This window comes from Amblyraja radiata, chromosome 5 (genome assembly GCF_010909765.2).
Source record: "Amblyraja radiata isolate CabotCenter1 chromosome 5, sAmbRad1.1.pri, whole genome shotgun sequence".
Classification (NCBI taxonomy): Eukaryota; Metazoa; Chordata; class Chondrichthyes; order Rajiformes; family Rajidae; genus Amblyraja; species Amblyraja radiata.
The window spans coordinates 106,444,216-106,464,925 of NC_045960.1; the positions used below are offsets into that span (position 1 = coordinate 106,444,216).

The 20,710-nt window shown below is 40.5% G+C and overlaps 1 protein-coding gene across 3 annotated transcripts in view; it reads right to left on the reverse strand.

Moving 5' to 3' along the window:
• Window positions 1-401: 401 nt before the first annotated feature.
• Window positions 402-20,710, reverse strand: part of hace1 (HECT domain and ankyrin repeat containing E3 ubiquitin protein ligase 1) — a 66,079-nt gene continuing 45,770 nt past the window's right edge. For all 3 annotated transcript variants that reach the window (XM_033021919.1, XM_033021918.1, XM_033021920.1), the window contains 8 exons: window positions 20,277-20,364; window positions 19,549-19,698; window positions 16,573-16,769; window positions 14,502-14,633; window positions 11,574-11,672; window positions 8,212-8,282; window positions 4,631-4,744; window positions 402-1,359 (listed from right to left, as the gene is read on the reverse strand). In XM_033021919.1, coding sequence (XP_032877810.1) covers window positions 1,257-1,359; window positions 4,631-4,744; window positions 8,212-8,282; window positions 11,574-11,672; window positions 14,502-14,633; window positions 16,573-16,769; window positions 19,549-19,698; window positions 20,277-20,364 — 954 coding nt within the window. In that variant the 3' untranslated portion in view covers window positions 402-1,256. The remainder of the gene's footprint in view (window positions 1,360-4,630; window positions 4,745-8,211; window positions 8,283-11,573; window positions 11,673-14,501; window positions 14,634-16,572; window positions 16,770-19,548; window positions 19,699-20,276; window positions 20,365-20,710) is intronic.

Genomic DNA, 20,710 nt, shown 5'->3' on the forward strand with positions numbered 1-20,710 from the left:
GGGAACAATCTTCCTGCATCTAGCCTGTCCAGCCCCTTAAGAATTTTGTAAGTTTCTATAAGATCCCCCCTCAATCTTCTAAATTCTAGCGAGTACAAGCCGATTTAAATATGGTCTTGGCATAAGACTTCCTCTAAAAGGGCTTTGAGTTGTCATGTGTACAGAGGCACAGTGGAAAGCTGTTGTTGACTGCTAAACACGCAGCAGAACTACTTAGCGCAAGGGCTCTGCCTTAAGTGAGAATATTTTCTCTGAGTACTATCTAAATTGAGAATAAGCTCCTAATGGGAGCATGTCAACTCTGGCACAATACGCACCAAGGGAGGAGAATCCTGTTTGACTACTTTAGTAAACAAAAGACAGAGAACCAAGTAAGCTTAGAGACATTTCTCCTGTTTGGAACATTTAATTGTAGAAAAAGATATGCTGCAAGATGACAAACAATATCAGTTTATTAAACTAAATATTAAATAATACTATTTATCTACCATGGCAAATTTTTCAATAAGAAATTTAATATTTTTCCCCTAAAAAGTCATGCAAACATCAAGAAACACAGGCAAGTGCATTACACTGTATGTACAGAACATAGCAATATATACAATGCATCATTTTCACAATATACAAATACTTTCATAACACAGTTCAATCCTTTTTTTAAGATGGCTATTAAGATTTGGCAGAAATTCTGCAAAGTAATTTTGGTTGTTTGAACGATCTATTAAATATATTCTGGTTATTTCTATCGACAATGCCCTCCCTCTCACAGAGATGTTAAATTATGTAGTCTGAATAGTAAACTAAAAATTAACACCACAAAAAAAAATAAAGCATCTGTCTGTTCCTTATCTTACAAAAAATATAATGAAATCTTGGCTTCCTCTTTGTCCTCTACTTTAAATATATGACGTTTGGCAATTGACCCCACATATTCCAGCCACAAATTCAAGTTTGCTGAGTTATGCATTTCAGAATACCATTTCTATTTATTTAGCAACTATTTTCAAATTCCTATGCTTTTCGCACAAATGCATGATGAGTTGTGTGCAACAATTTTAAAAACAAAAGTTCCTAAAAAATATCACGCCAGCATAATGCCTGACGCGAACATTCAGTGCCTGCCATGCGTACACCAAAGTGCAAACGACAAAGTTGCCCGTGAGCCTGGAAACGACATTTTAAAATCAGGAGCGTTATTAAACTGGGTTGAGGAATAAAGTTCTCTCTCAGAGTCACTTCCAAGGCTTCGGATGTACTCATGCCATTGTATATCCGTAACTTCCACAGTGCAATGCTACAAGAATCCGATCTTTCAGGTTTTCTTTGCTGGGGTATTCTGGCAATTTCAACATGTTGATACTGGAAGAGAGATATTTTGCAACATTAAATTTGTACAAAGTACTGAATGATACCCATTATAAATACAAATGTGAACAAGGTAAGCATCTGAATATAGACACAAGAAAATAGGGCGGCACAATGGCGCAGCGGTAGAGTTGCCACCTAACAGCGCCAGAGATCCTGACCACGGGTGCTGTCTGAACGGGGCTTGTATGTTTTTCCCTGTGACCTGCATGGTTTTTCTCCAGGTGCTCTGGTTTCCACCCGCACTCCAAAGACATACATGTTTGTAGGTTAATTGGCTTGGTAAAATTGTAAATTGCCCCTAGTGTGTGTAGGATAGAGTTATAGTGTAGCAATGTTACAAAATTTTGAGATTTTAAAAATCAAGTCTGTAATTTATCCCATCAGATAAAGCATAAAAATAAGTTTAATTTGACATCTAATTCACTTTCATATCTCAAGTATTTAAAAAGTTATGGCCATTTTCATACTCGGAAATGAGCATCTTGTTCCCTATTGATTTTCTATGGACATAACAAAAAAGTTGTGATCGTGAACAGTCAAAAGCCCATAACTTTCTTAAAAATTAAGAGAACTGAATGAAAATTTCAGTTATCATAGATTGAAGCATTCTGAAACAAATATAAAATAATCTTACTTGGATGACCTGAAATTAAAGCATATAATTAGTTAGTTACCTAATTGTAGCTAATTTCAGACTTCAATTACTAGATCTAAACATCTATCCATTTCTTAATAAATGATTAACATTTTTAAATAGCCTAAATGTCCAAATAATATTCACAAATAATTCACAATAAAACATGATTTTTAAATCTCATTTACATTAATTTATAGGCCAAATGGAAGGAATTCAGTGTTCAATTGCTGTAAATAAATGCCCATTTAAATCAGCTTTCCAGTGGGTCCCTGTGGAACGCGCTGGTTTAGAACGTTCACATTGCGGTAGATTTGTGCCTCAAATGCCGAGAAAAATACTGCGCGATATAATGGGGCCAAATTGAGCTACTCGCAATATTAAATTTTGTATAAAAGGATCTTTAGAAGCCCTTTTGAATGTAAAAATATACAACCTACCTTCTGCTATTTTCTTTATGAGACCCTGCGGTTGCTGACGGTCGCGGGTTTAAAGATTGATTTTTAAACTACTTTAACTATTATTCGAGGCCTTTAAACCTAATAATAGCTTTTGCGACGGGGTCTATCAGCGATTTTTCGTTAATAATTAACTAGGCTGAACATTTTCGATTGGAACAGCTTAGGGAAAATCGCGTTTTAAACCCGCCCCCTCTAAACGGCGCCAAAATCGCGCACAACCTCAGCGGCAGATATTCAGCGACGCTTCAGGTAGGCTTTGCAACATACCTATATAGTGTGCTGAGATCGCTGGTCGGCGCAGACTCGGTGGGGCAAAGGGCCTATTTTCGGGCTATATCTCTAAACAAAACAGAATGCTGGAGTAACAATCTACAGTCCCTGCCTACACAGTAAGCATCTGAAGTAATTTAGTTTAGTTCATTGTCATGTGTACTGATGTGCAGTGAACAGCATTTGTCGCGTACTAACCAGTCAGCGGAAAGACAATACGACTATAATCAAACCGTCCAGAGTGTACAGATACATGATAAAGGGAATAATGTATAGTGCAAGATAAAGTCAATAGACAATAGGTGCAGGAGTAGGCCATTTGGCCCCTCGAGCCAGCAATGCCATTCACTGTGATCATGGCTGATCATCCACAATCAGTACTCCGTACCTGCCTTCTCCCCATATCCCTTGACTCCGCTGTCTTTAAGAGTTCTGCCTAGCTTCTTGAAAGCATCCAGAGAAGCAGCCTCCACTGCCCTCTGAGGCAGAGAATTCCAGACTCAAAAAGTTTTTCCTCATCTCAGTTCTAAATGGCTTACCCCTTATTCTTAAACTGTGGCCCATTGTTCTGCACTCCCCCAACATCGGGAACATGTTTCCTGCCTCTAGCGTGTCCAAACCCTTAATAGTCTTATATGTTTCAATAAGATCCCCTCTAATCCTTCTAAATTCCACAGTATACAAGCCCTGAGGTAGATAGTAGCTCGGGGGGAACCCACATTCCCTGAAGGAGGACATCTCAGATGGCCTGGCATTGAACACCTCATCTTGGTAGCAGATGCTCAGAGATGGAGGCATCTGCAGTTCTAAAGTTTCTACATCTTAGGACACCCACCCACCACATGGAAATCGTCCTTCAAGCCACATATCATCCTGACTTAGAAATATACCCCTGTTCCTTCACCATTGGGCCTAAATACTGGAACTCTCCCCAGCAGCATTCCCTAAACCGCAGCAATGCAGCAGTCAGAGCAACAGTTCACCACCACCTTCTCAAGGACAATTAAATGCTACTTAGCTTGCTAAGAACACATCCATTGAATGATTAGAAAATAGAACAATTGAGATAGTGTCCAAATGTGCCCGAAATATATTGGGCTGTGAGGTAATCTGTGAATATTCATTGCGAGGGTGTTCTACAGTCCATTCTGCACATTTTAAACTTAAATAATTCTAAGGCATGCAATAATTTATGGCTTGTTAATCAGATGAGATTTAGTCAAATATAAAAATACTGTCTATTAACATTGTAGTGGCAATTATTTTTATCAAACAAAATTACTGTCTACTATCAACTTACGAGTTTTGTTTTAGAGATGCAGCATCGAAATAGCTCCTTGGGCTCACTGAATACACTAGTTCACCCGTACACACTAGGAACAATTTACAGGAGCTGTCTTTGGAGTGTGCGAGGAAACCAGAACACTCAGTGAAAATCCACGTGGTCTCAGGGAGAACTTAAACTACGTACAGACAGCACCTGTAGTCAGGATCACCCAGGTCTCTAGTGCTGTAAGGCAGCAACTCTACCGCTGCACCACTGTGCCGCCCATAAGATCCATAAATACAAATATATATAATTGTATATATATATAATTTATACATATTAAAATTGTGCGTGCTTGATAAATGCCAATCCAGGTAAAAATTGTTTGATCAAATAGGTGATAAATTGGGATGAATTTCTTGAAGAGATTCCTGTATACCGTAGCAAAATTTCACAGAAGATTAAACAATCCAGTATTCACTCACAAATTTAACAAAAATTGATTATTTTGCTTACATTTATCTTCCTGTCATAGAGCATTAATCACCCAAAAAGACTGTAGATGAAATTAAAGATTTCACAAACTTGTAAATGTAATACCATTTTGCGATGCTTGTGAATTGTACATACCATGTACTGGATGTGGGAAGCAGGTTGGAAGTGTATGGCACAGCAGCTATCGTGAACTTCTGCAACCCACTGCCACCCATCAGATACGCAAAACCACCATGAGGGACTCGAGAACTTGAACAATGAAGTGTAGAAACGAAAGAACATATTAATAAATGCACAAATACAATCTGTTCATTTTCACTGAAATACACTCAAGAGTCATATAGTGATACACCGTGGAAACAGGCCCTTCGGCCCAAATTGCCCACACCGGCTAACATGTCCCAGCTACACCAGATCCACCTGCCTGCGTTTGGCCCATATCCCTCCAAACCTGTCCTATCCATGTACCTGTCTGTTTCTTAAACGTTGGGATAGTCAAAAAGTCATATCAAAAAGTTAATACAAATGTCACACTTAGTACAGGGCATCAACATGTGAGCCTAACTAGTGAGTAGGAATGTTAACATTTTAATTTTAAGAAACCAGTTCACACCAAGATAACAGACCTGATTTCCAAAGCTTCCAGTCACCTGCTAACAAGGACCACCAAGTTTCTTTGAATATCAAAATCTCCCAATTTGTCATTCAAAAATGGTCTTGCTGATATGGCAGATGTAGGAAGTATTGCATACCTTACAATGCTTCATCTATCAATGCTTCACCCTGTCAAGTCTATCTGCTCAGGGAAAACCTTCATTGAGTAAGGCAATGAGGGAGGATTTTCTCCTAAAGTATCATTTACAAAAAGTAGTGCAGTGAAATGATTTGACCGATGCCTCTTCGGTCTTTTTGGTCAGACAACGATTGAATGACATTCAATGGGGGAGTTGACTTCTAGGTCAGAATGTTACACTACTGGTTGATCCTTTCCTATGCATCAGCAACCTCTGACAAGAATCCAAAATGAGCATAACCTGATGGTCAAACTGCACTGTAGCTATGTTCATATGCTCGAGTACTGTCCGATTTACCTCCACTTCACTAGATGCCTTCTTTCATGCAAAGGATTGAATGCCACAAAAATAGAGGGCAAGATAATTTATAACAGGGAAATATGATGCAAGCACAGAGAGTTCACCAAGTTCTTTAGGATTGTATCTCTGGTGTTGGTCAATTGATACAATGCCTTAAAAGAGTCAGATTTGTCAAATCCTCTCATCGCAGAAATCTGTTAGACAATCAAGTTTCTGGCCATTTATGTTATTTTATTGCCAACAATTTAACAAAGTTCCACTAACGATAGTACAAATTGTAATCACAAAAGCTTTTGGCAATAAAGCTCGGTACACGCATCAATAAACTAAACAACCAGATTGATGCATTTACTATACTTTAATCCACTAGACAGCTTCTTCAGTAACATTAGCCAAAAGAGATACAACTTGTAATGCGTTGTTAGAATTAATGCTGCATAATGAAAATCCCAAATAATTCAAGATCGTCTTGATGGGACTGCCACGAAGCACACCCAACACCTCTATTTCCTGAGGAGACAGAGGAAATTTGACATGTCTCCCGTCACTCAGACATCTACAAATGCACAATAGAAAGCTTACTATCGGATTGCATCAGCGAGTGGTTTGGGAACAGGTCCACCCAAGACCGCAAGAAACTGTCCATGTCCATCACACCAACAAGACCTTCATCATTGACTCCATCTACACGTCATGCAGTTTTGGAAAAGCAGCCACATAATCAAAGATTTACCATGGTCACTACTTCTCCCTGTTCCCGTACGGCAGAAGGTACATAAACTTGTACCCATTCACCACCAGACTCAGGAACAACTTCTTCTCCTACTCTGTTATCAGGCTTCTGAACAAGCCTTCCATATGCTAGGGTACTGTTGATGAAGCCGAATAAAGTTACAAAAATAAGAAAATATTAAAATAGGTTTCTGGGCTAGCTTACAGCTTATCTTTATTGTCAAATTAGGCTTGCCTCGGGTTGCGGTGTGTGAGATAATAAATACCATAACATTGTCTCCCAAGTGACAAGCAGAGAGTAGCTAGATCTCTTTGAAGTAAGATGCCGTAAACCAAATGGCCAATGTTATCTTGTACTGTGTAAACAAAATGCCTTTAATGTGATGCATTCTGTGGAAACCTTTTCCTGTACCTCTGACCATGACTAATGTCTGTGGAATGTGCTAAGGGGACAAAAAAACCCTATTTAATGCAATGTAATTCGGTTGTTCAGAGAAGTGGACTGAGGACAGTCGAATGTCTACATTGGTCACTTGACTGGAGTTCTCCCTCCCTTCCATCGGCCGATAAAAAGTAAAGTTGTGAACTGGTCTACCAAACAGTTTGTGTGGTGTCTGTTTATTAAGAAGCGAACCTGGTTTAGTTGTTAAGAAAAGTAGCTTTTTCACTGTCGAATTCACCTCTACCCCATTGCGGACATTGGACTTTGTCAATGGCACTGATGCGCTACAATGCAAGGAACTATATTCTGCACTCTATCTTTCCCTTTGCTCTATGTACTGTATTTGACTTTGACTTGATCATATTTATTTATGGTATACTTGATCTGTGTGAATAGCATTCAAAAAAGGTTCTTCTCTGTACCCGAGTACACGTGATAATAATGAAATTAAATTCAAGCTCCACCTCCCAAAATTATAGATCTGTTAATTTTGTGAATTGCAAGTTTGCTGCTGTCAACAGGAAGGCTGGCTCTGTCCTTGGAGTGGAGTTGAATTCACTGGAGATGGTCTTGGAGGGGAGGATGCTCCTCAAACTGCGGAGCATCTTGGACAATACAGCTCACCTCCTCCGTGACACACTGGTCAACCCGAGGAGCACCTTCAGCAACAGACGTGTTCCACCAAGATGCATTACAGAACGCCACTGGTCCTTTTTCCCCTGTGGCTATCAAACTGTACAACTTCTCCCCCTTCTGTCGTGGATAGACCGACTCCCCTTCTCTCTCCCACCCCCAATCTTTGCACATCCCCAATCTTGGCCTTTCCACTCGTCACTTTAATTTCATGTTTCATCGATCTTCTTGTGTTTTTTTTTAAAATTACTGTTGGCAGACCAATTTCGCTCCTGGGATAAATAAAGTTCTATCGTATAGTATTCCTAATACTAGCTCTAATTCCCAAGCTGCTGTGAAACCTGGAAAACAAATTATGCTTTGTGTATTTGGCACTGATGCACTGTTCTGATTTTCCTTAGTTTGCTCCCTACCGCTCTCAAGCTTTCAATAATTATAAAGTCATTAAAGCTAGCAGGATATACATGTTGATCCAAACAGATGGCCATAACCAATATTCAGTCAAAATGAGACACAAAAAGCTGGAGTAACTCAGCGACAGGCAGCATGTCTGGAGAAGGAATGGGTGATGTTTCGGGTCGAGACCCTTTGTCAGGTTGAGACTCAGGGGAGTCAAGATTCCCGGTCTGATGAAGGGTCTTGATCCGAAACATCACCCATTTCCTTGTCTCCAGATACTGCCTGTCCCCGCTGAGTTATACTCCAGCATTGTGTGTCTATCTTCGGTGTAAACCAGCATCTGCAGTTCCTCCCTACACACTAATATTCAGTTACTTGGCTTCAGTAAATTAACAATTTTGATCAGATTGCCTTACCTGCCAGTCACAAATTGTAATAGTAACACACATTCTTCTTGAGTGAACTCTTCCACAACTTCCCAGAAACACTGGAAAAAGAAAAAATGAGTCATTTAAATGGCGATTGCGTACACTTTGCATGCAATCTTCCCGCATGAGCTTTAAAAAGAATAATGACAAATTATATGCAATCTTACCCTTGGCCACACTATAATGACTTGCATTCATTGCCCTATACTTTGATGTCTGAGCAACACAGTACAAGCCTTGGTTCACTACAGACTTAAGATTGTTGGAGTTTTTCATAAATTTAATGATCGACCATTGCAGAAGGCCAGTACCCATGGTTGAGGAATCAAGAACCATAGGACATGTTAAGGTGCGAGGAGAAAGACTTAATAGGGACCCGAGGGGCATTTTACTTAACTATGTAGTTGGTGGGTATATGGACGAGCTGCCAGAGGAGAGAGTTGGGTTATTATAACAGCATTTAAAAAACACTTGGACATGATTGGAAAGGTTTAGAGGAATATGGGCTGCAATTGGGTCCAGCTTAGATGGGGCATATCGGTTGGCATTCATAAGTTGGGCCAAAGGGCAGTTCCATGCTCGATGACTCTAGAGTACTTAAGAGTGCTATGGTCCTGGGGTCCCATTCAGCATAGGTAAAGACAAAAGGTTCCTTTCCCTAAAGTGTCTGATTATTTTTACTGGGGATGATTGAGTTAATGTAAGATGAGCATTTGACGGCACTGGGCCTGTACTCATTGGAGCTTAGAAAGAGGATGGACCTCATAACCAAGCAAACAATGAAAGACCTAGATAGAGTGGATGTGGAGAGGATAATAATAATAATAATAATAATAATAATAAACTTCATTACGGACTCAAGGTCCAGACAAGGGGCAACATTACATTAAAAAATGCATTGCATATCAAATATCATAAATATATATAAAATCATGGTAATCACATAAAAACATCATAATTTATATTTAACAAAAACCCACAATACTCAAGTTAAAAATCCAGATTAAAAGATGATCAATGTCCTACAACGAGACAACGATACCAGTGTCTCCACAACTGGGATTCGTAGCGTGTAGTGTTAACCCTTATGTTTGTCAAGGCCACAATAAGCACATTTTTAGAGTCATTTATCCTGCAAATGAATTTATACATGTGGTGTCTTAGGATAGCTTCTAAAGTACTGACTCCTGCAGCCACAAACATATTACTGGCACTACTCCCACCTACTAGATATTTCTAGTAGGTGGGAGAGTCTCGGATCGGAGAGCATAGACTCAGTGTAAAAGGACGTACCTTTAGAATGGAGATGAGGAGGAATTTTTCCAGCCAAAGGGTAGTATATATGTGGAATTAATTGCCAGAGATGGCAGTGGAGGACGTCATAGTGTAATTTTAAAGCGGAAATTGATGGGTTCATGATTAGTACGAGTGTCAAAGGGTACGGTGAGAGGGCAGGAGAATAGAATTGAAGGGGAAAATAGATCAACTACGATCTAATTGCTGAGCAGATTTGATGGGCTGAATGGCCTAATTCTGCCCCTATGTCTTATGACTGAGATATTAACAGTATTATTCCACTGTGAAGGAACTGCAGCTGCTGTTTTAAACCGTAGACAAAATGCTGGAGTAACTCAGCAGGACAGGCAGCATCTCGGGATAGAAAGAATGGGGGATGTTTTGGGTCGAGGCCCATCTTCAGACTGAGTCAGAGGAGAGGGAGATAGAGATGAAAACATAGAAAATAGGTGCAGTAGACTATTCAGCCCTTCAAGCCAGCATCGCCATTCAATATGATCATGGCTCATCATCCAAAATCAGTACCCCGTTCCTGCTTTATCCCCATATCCCTTGATTCTGTTAGCCCTCAGAGCTATATCTAATTATCTCTTAAAAATATCCAATGAATTGACCTCCACTGCCTTTTGTGGCAGAAAAATCCATAGATTCACAACTCACGGTGAAAAAGGATTTCTTCATCTCAGTCCTAAATGGCCTACCCCTTATTCTTAAACTGTGACTCCTGGTTCTGGACTTCCCCAACATCGGGAACATCTATGATGGAAGAGGGGAACCCTCATTCCCTAAAGAATGAGGACATCTCAGATGTCCTTGTATGGAACACCTCATCTCGGGCACAGATGCGGCATAGATGGAGGAATTGTGAGTAGGGGATAGAGTACAAGAAGCAGGGTGGGAAGAAGTGTAGTCTAGATAGCTGTGGGAGTTAGCAGGTTTATAATAAACGTCAGTCCATAGTCTATCTCCTGCGATGGTGACTGTGAGATCAAAAAATGGTAGCGAGATGTCGGAGATGGCCCAAGTACAATTTGAATGCAGTTATTATTATATAATGTATATAGTAATGTATTATTCCACTGCTGCTAATAAGAGGATAGTTGGTGCATTTCTGTATCCTGCTTAATCTTCCATTTTGGTAAATATTAACGATTTTCAGTTTCAGGGACAGTTTCTTCCCAGCTGTTATCAGGCAACTGAATCATCCTACCACAACTAGAGAGCAGTCCTGAATTACCATCTACCTCATTGGAAAGCCTCTAGACTATATTTGATTGGACTTACTGCCTTTTCTTGCACTAAACATTATTCACATTATTTCCTTTATCATGTATGTGTACACAGTGAATGGCTCAATTCTATTACATGTATTGTCTTTCCGCTGACTGGTTAGCACGCAACAAAAGCTTTTCACTGTACCTCGGTACACGTGACAATAAACTGAACCTAACTAAATTTAAGCTATGCCCTTTCGTCGAGAAGCTTGAAAGCATGCACCACCATTCTCAGGAACGACTGCTTCCCCTCCGTTATTAGGCTTCTGACCGTCGTTCCATAAGGCAGGGTACTGTCCGATTCACCTCCACCCCATTGTGGACATTGCACTTTGTCTCTGGAACTGTTGCACTACAATGCGGAGAATTATATTCTGCACTCTGTATTTCCCTCTTTGGTCTATCTATAGTAATTGAACTTGACTTAATTGTATTCATGTATGGTATATTGATCCGTTTGGATTGCATGCAAAGCAAAGCTTTTCACTGTACCTTGGTACACGTGACAATAATAATCCGAAAGCCTATTTTAAATTGATATTGCAGTGCAATTCCCCCAAAAAACCTGATTAGCAGCGCAAGTAATGAATTGTGAACTAACTACATTTTGCACGTCTCTGGAATTTCTTCATCATGGTATCTTCCTTCAACCTTGAAGTATATTTTTCTTGAGACTATTTTGAGATGTGATCTGTACTGCTATATATTAATAAAGCAGCTTAAATATTGAAGAACAGGTACACAGGAAATTGATTTTATTTGCTATTGTGTTATTTGCACCTTTATCACTGGGTCTTCTTTCTCGTAGCCACTGGTGTATTCAGTATTGCTTTGCCAGTCAGTCACATCAATCTCTGGCATGCCAGACAGTAGTAATTCCTTTAGAGAACAATTTGTCATCATTACCATGCAGCTGAGAAACAAAATTAAGACTAGAAATAAAAAACGCTTACATTGTGCTAATCCCAACTTCCCTTTTCAAAGCTCTACACCGACTTTGCCAGTATTATTACATGTCATTTTGAAAGGTTAATAGAAAAATTGTTTGATTTAATTCTCAACTCTATCAGGCATCTCTTCAGGGTCATGTTGTTAAAAATTAGCATCTAACTCAGTTGAAAATGATCTTGAGAAGTCTATTGAAGTACAGTCACACCATATGGCACAGTCTTCACAGTTTGACACTATCCCTTCACAGTTGTGAGATCAAGAAGTCCATAATAAGATGACTTTTTGGACTATCAACTGCTTCCTAATGTTCATAAGTCTTAGGAGCAAAATTAGGCCATTCGGCCCAAGTATTCCGCCATGCAATCACAACTGATCAATCTTTCCCTCAACCCCATTCTCCTGCCTTCTCCCCCATAATCCCCGACACCCATACTAATCAAGAATCAGCAAATCTACGCCTCAAAAATATCCATTGACAGCCTCTACAGGCGTCTGTGGCAATGAATTCCACAAAATCACCACCCTCTGACTACAGCAATTCCTCTTCATGTCCTTTCTAAAGGTTTGTCCTATTATTCTGAGGCTATGGCATCTGGTCCTGGACTCTCCCACGTGGAAACATCCTCTCCACATCCACTCTATCCAGGCCTTTCACTATTTGGTTAGTTTCAATGAGGTCCCCCTCATCGTTATAAACTCCAGCAAGTACAGGCCCAGTGCCGTCAAACGCCCATCATACGATAACCCAATTATCCCAGGGATCATTCTTGTACATCTCAACTTAATGTTAATCAAACAGCAATTTATACGGTATATAAATTCATGTGTATAAAACCATGAGGGGAATAGATAGAGTGAATGCACAGAGACTTTTACCCAGCATGGGGGGAATTAAAGGTACACAAAAATGCTGGAGAAACGCAGCGGGTGCAGCAGCATCTATGGAGCGAAGGAGATAGGCAACGTTTCAGGCCGAAACCCTTCATCAGACTTGGGACATGGGGGAATTAAATACAAGAGAACACATCTTAAATGTGAGAGGGTAGACAAAAATGCTGGAGAAACTCAACGGGTGAGGCAGCATCTATGGAGTTTCTCCAGCATTTTTGTCTACCTTCGATATTTCCAGCATCTGCAGTTCTTTCTTAAGCATTTAATGTGAGAGGGATAAGTCTCAAAACAAACCCGAGGCAACTTTTTCCACTCAGAAGATGTTAGGTATATGGAATGAGCTGCCAGAGGAGGTTGGTGTGGCAGGTACTATAACAACGTTTAAAATATATTTGGACAGGTACATGGATAGAAAAGGTTTAAAGGTTTTATATGGGCTAAATGTGGGCAAATGGGACTAGTTTAGATGGGGCATTTTAGTCGGCATTTACGGGTTGGGCCAAATGGCCCGTTTCCATGCTGTGGGATTCCATGACATTACCTCCCCCTCACCTTAAATCTATGTCCTCTGATTTGATTTAAGAGGGTGTTGCCAGGGCTTCAGGGACTGAGCTATAGGGAGAAGTTGAGTGGGCTGACACTTCAATTTCTTAGAGTGCAGGAGGATGAGGGTTTATCTTATAGAGGTGTACAAAATCATGAGAGGAATAGATCGGGTATATGCACAGAGTCTTTTGCCCAGAGTAGGGGAATCGAGAATTAGAGGACATATGGTTAAGGTTGGGGGGGGGGGGGGGGGGGGGGGGAGAGAGGGGAGAGTTTAATGGGAACCTGAGGGGTAACTTTTTCACACAAAGGGTAGTTGGTGTATGGAACAAGCTGTCAGAAGAGGTAGTCGAGGCAGGTACTATTACAACGTTTAAGAAACATTTAGACAGGTACATGGCAAGGATAGGTTTGGAGGGTTATGGGCTAAAAGCAGACAGGTGGGACTAGTGTAGATGAGGCATGTTGGCCGATGTGGACAAGTTGGGCTGAAGAGCCCGTTTTAACACTATGACTTTATGACTACAATTTACTGATTTTTCACTCATCGACTATTTCGGATCTGTATCTTTCATTTACAAAGCTTATGCTATGGTAATATAACACACCATTCCATGCATGCGAATACATTTCACCAATTTTTCCATGACATATATCACTTAGCCTTGATCATTTACAAAATTTTGCTCAACAAAGCTCACAGGAACTCAAGCATCCTTAAAATGGAAATACTTAAGGTCATAAGTGATAGGACCAGATTAGGCCATTCGGCCCATCATCTACTCCACCGTTCAATCATGCCTGATCTATCTCTAATAATAATAATAATGGATGGGATTTATATAGCGCCTTTCTAGATACTCAAGGCGCTTTACATCGCATTATTCATTCACTCCTCAGTCACACTCGGTGGTGGTGAGCTACTTCTGTAGCCACAGCTGCCCTGGGGCAGACTGACGGAAGCGTGGCTGCTAATCTGCGCCTACGGCCCCTCCAACCACCACCAATCACTCACACACATTCACACACAGGCAAAAGTGGGTGAAGTGTCTTGCCCAAGGACACAACGACAGTATGTCCCTGCCTTCTCCCCATAACCCGTTACACCTGTAATAATCAAGGAACATTTAGACAGGTACATGGATACCTGGATCAGTACAGGAACACTTGCACGGTGAAAGCAGCTGAGGGGGTTACATGACTGTCTGAAGCATTTAATGTCCTCGTTTATCTTTTCTTCCACTCCTTAATTACTTACACGTATCAATACATTAATCACATACCCTGGATGAATACATTGTTGATACAAAGTGCACTTACCAGCTCATATTCATCAAATAGCTGAATTAGGGATGGTAGGATGAATAGATGAAAGCCTTGCAAAAATGCATCTATCTGAGGCTGAATAGCTCGAGTCATTCGTAACTCAGTGACCAGCTGAACATACTCGGCCTAGAAAGAAACGGTAGTTCATTAATGTTCAACTCGTAGGAAGCCCATTAACTGAGATACTGCACGCAGAGATGAGTTAAAATGGCACATTTAAGCATTAGCACCTTTCATTTGCCTTTTAGCCATTATAACAAACTGGTAGTTTTGAGAGGCCTTTTGCTGATGCTGGCTTTGTACTTCACTCTCAAACTCATTCCCAGATCGTTAGTCCATACTGGTCCAGAGACACAACTGCAGCCTTTATGTTAAAAAGACTTGGGCCAAAAAACTTTTTATACAAGATGACACCTGTGGGTAATACACTGAATGACAATTTCTTATTTCTCAAGCTATTTGAAGAAATCTACACCTTTAACTATTCCAGGTGAAAAAGGCAGTGGAAATTCTTCCTTCCTCAACCACCTCAATTTCACTTAATACTGTGAAAATACGATGTCAAATCACCCGCTTCATTCCAAATCCCAGGAAATGCAATCCAGCTAGGCCTTGTCTTTACTCCTAATTTAACACATGGAATCCAGGTAGCTATCTTCAAGGTCTTAGAAACTTAAGGCCTTGAAAAATTCCAAAAATAAAATCCACTGGAAAAACTCAAGTCAGGCAGATTAAGTGTAAAGAGAGTGAGAGTTACCATTTCAGTCAAAGACACTGTCAGCTGAAGGATCTTCAACCTTACATGTTAATTCATCGCCTCTTTACACAAATACTGGTTCACTAAGCTGGGCAGAAATGTTCTCAGTGATATAACTAAACAGTACTCCAGATAGTCATTTGTTTAGCTCCAACACAATAGCGGCTATGCCTATGTACGACCAATACAAAAGTTCAGCAATCAACCAGCTTCCAAGAATTTCGGCACCTCAGATTCACTGAAACTTTGGTGACAATACCTACCTCCAATACCGTTTCAGGAAGTGCGTTCCAAATGTGAATCAATCTTTGGATGGAAAAATCTTTTCTCATTCTCTTGAATGAAGATTTACGTGGACGTTGCCAGGGGGACTGAGCTATTAGGAGAGGTTGAACAAACTGGGACTCCATGGAGCGCAGGAGGATGAGCGGTGATCTTATAGAGGTGTATAAAATCATGAGGGGAATAGATCGGGTGGACGCACATAGTCTCTTGCCCAAAGTACGGAAATCAAGAACCAGAGGACATATGTTGAAGGTGAAGGGAAAAAAGATTTAATAGAAATCTGAAGGGTGACTTTCTCCACATGAAGGGGTAGTGGGTGCACAGAACGGGCTGCCAGAGGAGGTAGTTGAGGCAGGAACTATCGCAACAATTAGGCAGGTACATGGATAGGACAGGTTTGGACGGGATATGGGCCAAACACAAGCAGGTGGGATTAGTATAGATGGGGCATGTTGGTCAGTGTGGGCAAGTTGGGGTTGAAGGGCCCGTTTCAACGTTGTATGACTGGTTTCTGACCTTTATCCACTGGCAGACCTCAGTCAGAGTTAATCATAACATTTCCTCCATCCAATCAATTCTACCTCATTCGGTTATTGCATTATTGCTGGTCAGTTTTTCTGTTCTTGCACTTTTTCAGATTGCACCACAATATTTGCACTATTCTGCAGTTTTGAATTTGTTGTAGTTATTGGTGAATCATTGCCATTTACTGACTAAACATTAGTTTACTGCGCTTCATGCAAATAAGGAGTTTGTATTGCACTCTGGTGTGTACGACAATAAACTAATCTGAATGTTTGTAACCTTATATGTAGCAGAGATTCTAAAATTATCTTCCAAGTTAAATTGTATTCATTAACATTGTTAAACATATGATGTTATTTACTGTAAACTGTGCAATCCACATACTGAAAAACTTTCTGATTATAAGACCACATCAGCTCTGATAGAATTAATGGCCAACGATGATTGGTGAGAGACAGCTGCCACATGAAGATGAAGCAACGTTATAACTAACTTTACCTTATTATCCTGTGTGACAAGAATACTAATGCCCCCTGGTTTTAAAGGCACCTCCTCCATTGCACCAAATACATCAGTCTCGACGGAAAATGTAAGTTCCAGGCCCAGTTCACTAATGTCATTGTCCAAAATCCATTGAAGGTTTTTAGCATACTCTGGATCTATGGATGCCACATCTTGGTAATTTACAGGGGTACCTGAAAAAAAAAATCCAGAACAGAACAACCATTAACCATTAAGTGCAAGTGAGAATCTAGTCTATAATCATCATATGTACCGAAAACAGAACAAAATCCTTACTTCCAACAGCATTACAGGTCTGTAAACAGTATTCACAACACTAAAAACACAAAATTAGAGCAAAACAAAACCCCAACGTCCCTACATTAACCAAGACAAAAGACATGTGAATGTGGAAAATTACCACTCATAAGTTCATGTCAAGTCTATTCTGCCATTCAATTAGGTATGTTACAAAACTTACCTTCAGCGGCGCTGCAATTCGGCCACTGGCCGTGTGCGCGATTTTGGCGCGTTTGAGGGGGGGGCGGGGTTAATTCCCGACCTGGTCCTGAATTATATTTGTTGGAGTGCAAGATGTTGCTAAAGAATCGTTCCTACGACCGTTCTGTGTGTTTTTTTTTTAATTCACCCGACAAGTTAATCGCTGGAATGATTTTAAAATCAGCTTCTGAAGCCGTCAAACCCGACAACTGGGACGGATTTTATGGATGACAAGGTAAAAGAAAGTAGTTTATTTTTATGTATAAAAGTGTTTCTTAAGATGTATTTAATTCACATTTTAAGTTGTGAAACGGTGATTTTCCCCCCAGAAGAACCGGCAGTGTATGTGCTGCTGATATGAGGGACTAAATTCACCACATCCTGAACGTTCCAAATGGTCCCGTTCCAGAAAATCCCACTCGCAAGCGGATTTAAATGGCCATTAATTTACAGGTATTAAACATCAAATTCTTTCCATCTGGCCTATAAACCCATGACAATGAGATTTAAAAATTATGTTATATTCTGAATTCTTGTGTGAATGTTATTTGGACACTTAGGCTGTTTAAAAATGTTAATCTATTCTTAAGAAATGGATAGATGTTTAGATCTAGTAATTGAATTTTGTAATTAGCTACAATTAGGTAACTAACTAATTATATGCTTTAATTTCAAGTCATCTAAGTAAGATTGTTTCATATTTGTTTCAGAATGCTTCAATCTATAAAAATTGAAAATTTCTTTCAGTTCTCTTAAATTTTAAGAAAGTTATCGGCTTTTAAATGTTCTCGATCACAGCTTTTGTGTTAAGTCAATGAAAAAGCAATAGGGAACAAGATGCCAATTTCCGAGTATGAAAACTTTTTTAATACTGAAGATATGAAAGTGAATTAGGTGTCAAATTAAACTTATTTTTATGCTTTATCTGATGGGATAAATTAAAGACTTGATTTTTAAAATCTCAAAATTTTGTAACGTTGCTAATTCAATCATGCCTGATCTACCCTGTTCTCCTGCCTTCTCACCATAATCTTTGACACCCTCACAACCCTGCTAAAACTAAAGACACAAAGTACTGGAGTAACAGAGAACAGCCCAAGGACAGGCCTTTCGGCCCACAATGTCTGTGCTGAACATGACGCCAAGACAATCACATCTACCTGCACATAACCTATATCCCTACATTGGAATGTGCTACGAGTGGTGTGGGTGGAGCCAGATATGATAATTGTGTTTAAGAGGCTTTTCGACAGGCATATGGATATGCACGGAATGGAGGGATGTAAATCACACGTAGGCAGAGGAGATTACTTTCACTTGGCATCATGCTCAGCACGGATATCGAGGGCCGAAGGGCCTGTTCCCGTGCTATGTTCTGTTTTAAACCATTTGCTTAGATGTCCATGTGAAGGAAAGAACTGCAGATTCTGGTTTCAATCTAAGGTAGACAACAATGCTGGAGAAACTCAGCGGGACAGGCAGCATCTCTGGAGGGAAGGAATGGGTGACTTTTCGGGTCGAGACCCATTCCTTCTCTTGAGAGATCCTGCCTGTCCCCCTCCAGCATTTTGTGCCTGCTTAGATGTCCATCCTCTACACCCTCAAAATTGTTGAATTTGAGAAGAGACGAGTGGGATTAGTGTAGATGGGGCATGTTGGTCGGCGTTGGCATGTTGGCCCAAAGGGCCTGCTTCCATGCTGTATGACTCTATGAAACTTGTGTATTCATGAGCAAAAGTATGTACATACCGCAGCCTCTTCTGCGGTCTATATATTATCTAGATCCTAGCCCCTGGAATTTTCCCCCAACCCCGACATTTTTTGGCTCCTCGTAAACCCTGCATGACATTCCTTAAAATCCCTTTGGAGTATGGTTTTGGGCACCTTTTGTTGAGTTCAAAATCAAGTGATGATTTTATGTAAAGCCTTGAGATGCTATTTTATACTCCAGATAAATAAAGGTTGGTATTGTTATTAACAAAGGCCCCTTTCCTCAACATCAAACATTACAGGTGCCCACCCTTTTTATTCCCATATTTATTGAATATAGCCTGTTTCTTCATCACATAGATGTGATTGCAAACCAAAATAACACATGCACTCGATGTGTGGTTTCTCATCCATGTATTGCTATTCTTGGAAACGTAAGCTCAAATTAAATGGGTGGCACGGTGGTGCAGCGGTAGAGCTGCTGCCTTACCACGCCAGAGACCTGGACTCGCTCCCAACTGTGAGTGCTGTCTTGTACGTTCTCCCCGTGACTGCGTGGGATTTCTTCGGGTGCCTCAGTTTCCTCCCACATTCCAGCCTTGCAGCCTTGTCAGATAATTGGCTTCTGTAAAATGTTCCTAGTGTGCAGGATAGCACTAGTGTGCGGGGTGATAATTGTTCGGCGTGGACTTGTTGGGCCGAAGGACCCATTTCCACTCTATCTCTAAACTAAACATAAACTTCAAGCCAAACAATTCTTACCAAGTATATGTTTGTAGAACGAACGTGTAAAGTAAATGTTAACCAACTGTCGGTGATAAAGTGCTAAACCTAGAATTTGCCCTGCAAACCGGAAATAATTCAAGTGGTCCGGATTCACTGAGGAATTGCTGTTTGGCTGGAAAGTGGAACCTGCAACAAAAAAAGATCAATCAAAAGTAAATCGCTTCCTTGGCACAATCGATAAAAGAAAATATACACTCAAACAAGTAACTTCCAAAATGGCCAGGTGGCAGAGGCCTTCCCAAGGTGCTGTGGCCGCGGTGCCTGCACGGAAGACGTAAAGGCACATCGGTCGGTCGGTGTAACTGTGAGGGAGCTGGAGACGTCGGACACGAGCAGCAAGGGCCGGTAGGAGGGTGAACCGGGGTAATGCTTCCAGCGCCTTCAAGGTTGGCTGCAGGAGGTGTCCCTGGGACACAAAGATGGCCGGGCGAGGAGAGGGACGTCGGTTCATGGGAACTGCTCCAGTACATCGAGCACGCGGGCCGGCTGGGCTTTGGAAAAGGCGCCAAAACATGGCAGTGTCTGCATGTGTAATATATGCAAGCAAAATTGTGCAGTTACATATGTCACAAATAAACCACCATTGAAATTTAGTTTGGATAAATGTCCATTAACAAGCTTGAAGGTACCAGCATGGTGAAAAGGCTGAGACCTTAAAGATTTCAAACCCGCAATGAACATTAAAGTGCATCAGAAACACATACCATCAGCTGACTGAGTGAAGAGTGCATAATCTGGATTAATAATTTCACTGGACAGAATGTCAAACCATTCACGCACCACTCCTTGGCCCTGAATGCAAAAATGGGCAATAGAAAGCAAAGGAAATATCAGATTTAACAGTAGACACCCTAGCTCTTTGTTCCCATCACCCTTTCATCAAACTCAGCCCCTAGTGCATCTCTCAGTCAAAGCGATTGGACATCTTACCAATACTATTTAGAAAATTTCTCATTAACTTATAACATTTAGACAGTTTATGACACAGAAAGCAATCATTCAGCTGTGTCCACACCAGCTAAAAATGTATTTAAAAAGTTTGCAGTCCTTCAAGTGTTTATTATTTTATCTAGACTCTCTTCTTCTTTGCCCTGATCACTGCCAAATTAGCAACCCAGGATTTTCTTCAAGAGAACTG